Source organism: Rhodnius prolixus, unplaced genomic scaffold, assembly GCF_049639745.1.
Source record: "Rhodnius prolixus isolate KJV_2025 unplaced genomic scaffold, Rpr scaffold_37, whole genome shotgun sequence".
Taxonomy (NCBI): Eukaryota; Metazoa; Arthropoda; class Insecta; order Hemiptera; family Reduviidae; genus Rhodnius; species Rhodnius prolixus.
The window spans coordinates 563,622-570,505 of NW_027411587.1; the positions used below are offsets into that span (position 1 = coordinate 563,622).

At 33.9% G+C, this 6,884-nt stretch overlaps 1 protein-coding gene across 3 annotated transcripts in view; it reads right to left on the reverse strand.

The window, feature by feature from the left end:
• Window positions 1-6,884, reverse strand: part of LOC141448466 (lachesin-like) — a 187,170-nt gene that overhangs the window by 22,924 nt on the left and 157,362 nt on the right. For all 3 annotated transcript variants that reach the window (XM_074116842.1, XM_074116841.1, XM_074116840.1), the window contains exon 5: window positions 756-926. In XM_074116842.1, coding sequence (XP_073972943.1) covers window positions 756-926 — 171 coding nt within the window. The remainder of the gene's footprint in view (window positions 1-755; window positions 927-6,884) is intronic.

Consider the following 6,884-nt stretch of genomic DNA (forward strand, 5'->3'; position numbering starts at 1 on the left):
TGCGATAGGAAAAATTGCTGGAAATAACTTTTTAATTCTTTTGAACATGCTTCATTTCACTTTTTTTAAAGCATTGAATACACCTATTTAAGGCAATAAAAGCATGTTGGTGAAATCATTACTCGAAACTTCTGAAAAAAGAAAGCAGGGAAGTTGGGCATTGTTCGGCTTGGTCTCGAAATATCAGACGTATTTTATTAGTTTTAGCTCTTGTTTGTCATGTAGAAAGTTTAAATGAAATTAGAGAGCTATTTACAAGAAAGGTGGGAGTAACGAACAGCCTTCCTTTTAGAATACAGTACTTTATTATGGTTTAAACAATTTCCCTGATAGAACCTGAATTAAATATCAGACTTAGTACGTACAAATTTGTTTAAGAAAAACGATTGATAAGAAAAACTAAAAAGTTGAAAAGTTCAAACAGTACCAGAAAAAATAACTTCCTCCCAAATAATAATTAATCTAGATATAGATATTAGGGGCAGGTGTTGGTCTAGTGGTCAAGAGCGTGGCTTTGTAAATGGGAGATCCCCCGTTCGAATCCCGCATATGACTACTTTTTGTCAGAAAAAAAATTGTTTAGAGAAAACTATGAGCTTTCGCCCCCGACCACGTCACCTAATTGGTAGTTGGACGTTAAGCCAAGCCTGAAAAAATAGGCGATTACTTGACTTTAAAGATATTGTTTTACAAATGAACGATTACATTATCAGATACGTTCCTACTATTTTTAAGCTAGAAAAGTTTAGACTCACTTGTAGAAAAACCTGTAGAATTGTTGTATACAGTAATACTTCGGCCATCTTCTCTTCTCCAGACTATCCTTGGAGGCGGATGTCCTCTAGCCGTGCAAACTAATGTCACGTTATCACCTTCTTCCACTATTGTGTCAGAACTTGTCCCGGAGTCTATAATATCTGGTGGAACTGAAATAAAAATTTAATAAAATAAATACTTCAATAGTGAATATAATTATTACACAATGTAGAAATCGAATACTATTTTCTTGATTTTTTCTCGTTTTATCCAGCTTTTAAAACAACCTCAGTATCAGTTTCCAAAATGTTGTATATTCTACAGTTTCTTTTATCCTACTTTGCAACCAACGTTCTATATTTCTGTTCGATTTCAGATTTCATCCATTATCAGCACATGTTCATATATTACCAGTACCATGTACGTTTTCAACTGTTTCAAGATTTTTTGTAATTTTTTTCCATACAATTTTCTGAAACACGTTTTGATCCACTCTGGGATTGTCTTTATCTCTTTCATACTCTGGGATTTTCAACATTTCGCATTTTAGAAACAAAAAAATTTTTTTTTGTTAGAACTGTCTGTTTTTTCTGAAATATAAATAATAAGCTCTTCCTATTTATCCATTCATAGCGAACTTCATTTCCTTTAATAATCCCCTTTAAATAGTTTTTGTTGCAATTAAATCCATTAGATTTACATGTATGAATTATAAAAAAATTAAATGAAAATCATTGAAACCTTGATCGAAAATCGCTAGAAAATAAAATATATAATCTATTGCAGAAAACTTTAACCGGTCGGTCAACCCACTTGCTGAAAACTTGTAATTTTATTTACATATTTAGCACTATGCAGACTGTACATGTCTAAGTAGCTGATTATGCCTGTCACAAACTACGCAAATAATTGTTTCTGGTTTCACTACTCACCAACTTATATTCCATATTCAAGTTCACTTTCCAAGTTTATAAGTATCCACTCCAAAAACCATCACAATTGATTATAATTAATAATTATATTGATTGATTGGTTATAATTAAATTATAATGTAGTTAACAGCTTGACTATTTTTGGGACCGTACTCGAGAAATCAATTCAGAAACCTGTAACGGCATTTATAGTTTACTTTAAGTTGTATTTAATTTTTTTGTTTTACAAATAGTGAATTTTACTTCTTGAAGGTTTTATCATTCTTTAGCCAGTGAAATCAAACAGATTTATAAGACTTCATCCTTACAAATTAAAAAGAAAAAACAAAAAATCAAGTTTAACCATTATTTAATCCAACGATGGCAACTTACTCTTGAAGTACTCGTATACGTCTACCATTTTCGTAGGTACACCTCTCATCAAAGATTGTTTAGCACAATTCCAAACAAATGTTTGGTACTTCTCATAATTTATTATTTTTCGCATTCCTTATTATGATAAACTTCATGTCTTCTGAAATAAATGACTACAATTTCATGAAACAAATTTTAGAACATGCGCAAATTACTAAAGAATAAAGCTAAGGTCATGAGGACCCTCCCTTGGCAGTCGAAGATCAAACTCGGGACACTTAATTTTTAACCACATACCTGCATTTTACTTAGAACTGTACATAGTTCTTGAACTACTTTTGCTTTCATATTATTTTTTTTTAAACCCTGTAGTTTTGTATGAATTGTCAATTAGATGCTGCTAAGGTCAAGAAAATCCAGTAACCCGGACCCTAGATTTATTACATTATTATTGTCGTCACTGTTGGCGATAATGACTGTACTTACTACAACTGTACCAATTATTAACTCTTTTATTTAACAATCGTTTCGACGTCCAGCTGACAACTGACCGATTTATAATTATGATGTGATTATTGGTTACTATTCACGCATGCGCAGTCAGTGATTGTTTTGTGCTTTATTTGAATTTGACTTTGTAAAAATATTCTATCAGTTGAGAAATGGTATAAAATGTAAAGGAAACGTAATGAAAACTATAATCAACAAGCTCGACTACCACCAGCTTGCTCGTAAATGAACAACATATTAACCTGAATTAAACTGAGACTGAATTAGATAGAGTTGGCTATCTTGTTATTTTTCTAAGTAAGCGATTCACTTGGAAGTCTTGGAACGCCCAAACTTCTCTCAAGAATATTTGACAGACGATCTCGACTCACAACAGAAAAATGACTTATAACTTACAAGACGTACCAACACTCATTCAACCAATGAGGACTTATAAATGTAAGGTCATGGGTTCTACAGCATCCAATCATCCAAGTCGAAAGTCATTCGAAAAACATTCAATGCTCCTTTCTAACATATGTTTCCTTAACCCTCCACACTGACCTCAAATCCTCATTGCCCATCAATTAATACTATCCGCTTCAAAAAATTCCACAACCCCACCTCTCCCCATCATAACTCACTTTTACAAAGGATGTCCTTTCTAACCCTTTCCGGACCAAATTATTATACAGAAAAAATGCAAAAAAATGTAAAAATTGTGCTGCCTCAACAGTCATGAAAAATAAAACTAAAATGATGCCAATTGTATCATTTGGTCAAAATTAAGCATGAAATAATATTTTAAACTAGTGATGCCATATGGCGTCTTCGAGCTGGAAAGGGCTAACTATCAACTACAATCCTAGCCAGCTCTACATCTCTACATAATCTTCTATCTGCTTAAATAAATTAAAATAACTACGGAGCCACTCAGTTTAGAGGACCTTCCAACAATAATTATTATTGTCCCAACAATAATTATTTTATCTCGCCAATTGATCTACACCTGCTATTTGCAGGTGATACAGCTTTTATGTTATTTTAATAATTAACAATAATAATAATTATTATTATTATATCTGAGGGATGGATTAGCTAAAACGTTATACTGGATTGCAAGTGGAGATCCCGGGTTCGAACCCATTCGAACTGCTCGCCCTTCGATTTTCTATGACTTTGTTTCAACTCATTCCGGTGATCAACAGTGTTGTTTGGAACGATAGAACAGTGTCCGAGGCCACTCCGGACGCCAAATAATATCAGATGTTGGCACGCATTAAATTAAAAGTAAATTAAAATAATAAGTGTACCTCTTTACCTCATTACCTCTTGATTCATCATTATCTTAAGTGTCTGATATGGCAACATATTCATTAAATATTATCTTGACATGTTAAAAAAAAGTCGAAAAAAAATTAATCAGTCAAGGTAAAGGAAATGGAACATCAAATTAAAAAAAAGAAAGAATTCTTTGGTTAGAAAAATAAGGCTTGAATAAATAAAAACAAAGATGTTGAAGCTTGGAGGGAAGGCATTTGACAAAACCAAACAAGATCAACAGAACTATGTGTGGGAGGAAGTAAGAAATAGGACAAGCAACATCTCTTAACAATATTCTATATTTTTTCTAGACCTTAGTAAAACGAAATTCAATATCGAAAACTCGAAAAGCCTGTTACTTTTGTTAGAAAGATTTTCAAATCCTAAATGAACTATGTAATCACTTCATCACTTGCTTCATAGTTATTACAGTAAAATTTGTTTAATTAATTTTATACCTTGTTTTATAATTTTTAAATATTAATTTTTTTAAAACGAGTCAATATTGAAGTAACTGGCACCTGAAATAATTCCCAGGGCAATTCCCACCTTAGGACAGTGTTCTCTTGATAAGACTGCATTGTCTATCACTGGGCAGTGAGCTGTAAGATGAGGAGATAAAAATTCAGAAAAATACATAAATAGTAGCAATAAAACATATATAAGAGCTTAATTATTAGTTGCCTACTTAATAGTGTTAATGAAACTACCTCTCTAGATAATTCAAATATTAAATACAAAATTGAAATTGTATAAAACTGTGAACATTGCTATTTGACCAATATTTTGACCCTGATACTATAATAATATTGGTAATATTTTGATATGGGGTATAAAGTAGAGAAGGGAAAAAGGCTATCAGCTCTAAAGAGGATACACACTTCCATGCTCATACGTGGCGCAGCTGATATATATATATATGTACGTGTGTGTGTGTGTGTGTGTGCAAAGGAGGTTTGTTAGAGGAGGAAATATATCGGTAATGCTTGCCACACTAATAGAGGTGGACTGGACGATCCATCAGGGCGGCACCCCAAATCTCCCGGCGCTGTTACAATGGCGCCGCCAACAACCGCGCCTTAACACATCACCCTCGGCCAACTATTCTCTTATCCATCTAACGTCTATCCAACAAGGGTCATCCGTCTCTCAAGCTGACAGCTTAATGAGTGCACTGCACTACGTTGCTGTACGCACTTATGATACATTCACGTAAGCTCAGCAGCTCACACTATGTTTACTCTTCCCCCTTCACTTAAACTTATTGTGAACTTCTACAATTATAACTGATCAATATATCTATTCTTTTCATAATAATCACCTGATCTTTGCCAATTAATAGGTAGTAATAACAATTTTCCATCACATTAAATGCGATTACTCACATTTAACCTCCTGTTAATAAACTTGCAATTTGTAATAATCTAAAAACTTTGCTAACCAAAGAACTTTTCATAAGTAAGTAGAAAAGAATAATTGTTTTTAATCACACATACCCACTCCAAACTTGGAATGTAGCTTACTTTTCGAATTATTTTCTCTTATGTGTTTTGAATATTGTTTTGTCGAATTTAGGACTTCAGTCAAACGTTTCAGATGATATGGTACGAAGCTGTGCTATAAAATAAGTGTGGATGTGAAGGTTAAAAACACTTGTACTGTCTCAAGCTCTAGGCCTCAAAATGGATGTCTTCGGGGATAACTCCATATCAAAGATGTGATCCGATTAGAATACATCCTCTTACAGTGAGAAGAAAGTAAAACTTTTCTAGACATGAGAGTACAGCTGCGTTTTTCTCTTTCTACGCTTACCTGATGTATCTTAAGAATTCTGGTTTTGATCAATAGCTTTACAGTTTTGAGAAGTTTTAATTTTAGAATTGTCATAATTACTGATTGAAAAAGTAGTGTGGGTGTTCAATTCACTTTTTTTTCGTTGTAATACGTAGGTCGATTGCCATATTTTATAAGATTCTCTATTTGTAGTAGAAAGTAGAGTTAAATGTAAACTCCTCATTATCAGAGGGATACAGTTTGTTGGAAGACCGCGAACAGGAAGCTAAGTAGGGTAGAGAGGAGGTTTTGATAGGGAACGCTGAGGCTAACACAATATACAGACTTGTGTACCTTGGCAATGCATAAAACATATCTTGTATTCCTGCAGGGTGGGTCCTGACAAAGCAATTTCCATGTGATGTAAGGACGATTCTGCGTGACTGTCTGGAAGTGGAAGACCTGCCGTCACCATACAAACCATAATGCAGACAAGTGAGACTACTGTTACTACCTCCTTTTCCCACTTACTAAGACCTGTATCCTGTTGTTGGTTGCTCCTTCATTCTCATGTGCATAACTTTCACCTTCCTCGCACGCCACATACTATCATCCCACGGGGGCCACCAGGGAAATCACGAGACATAATTTTCAATCCGCTTTTACTTCCTCTATCCACCCTCTTTCAACCATCATCATAATTTACTGTCAGCTTCATCACCACTTGAAAATTACTTTCATCTTAAGTTGATACCGGATACTAAGAAGTTCCCTGCGTAAAACTCTCCCTCTTAAATAACAAAACTGAGCATAAACTTTAAATAATGGCGTCCTTTTTTTAGAAATCCATTACTCTGTCTTTCAATGTAATTTTAATTTTATGTCCAAAAAAAAAATCTGCAGCTGAAGCTATGTTCCAACTTCTAAGATGTTTCTATGAGCGAACTGAGTGGCGTTGTTTCCAAAACTCTGAAACGTACAAAGCCGTCACTAATGAAGTTGAATCTTCACTAGTACTTGCTGAGCCAAAACGAACCACAAGCACTCGCGTACTAGCTGCTGCAGAAATAGCAGATTCTCATTAGTTAGCACGATCCCTTTCATTAGGAAAGGCAAAAACGAGAGTGGATACTGAAAACTTCAAAACAAATTTCTAACTTATGCTTTCTAACATTTTACAAAAAATAGCGATGAGAATTTGATTTACTCGCAAAATCTCGAAATTTTGGATGTTTCAATCCAAAAACATATCTGTAT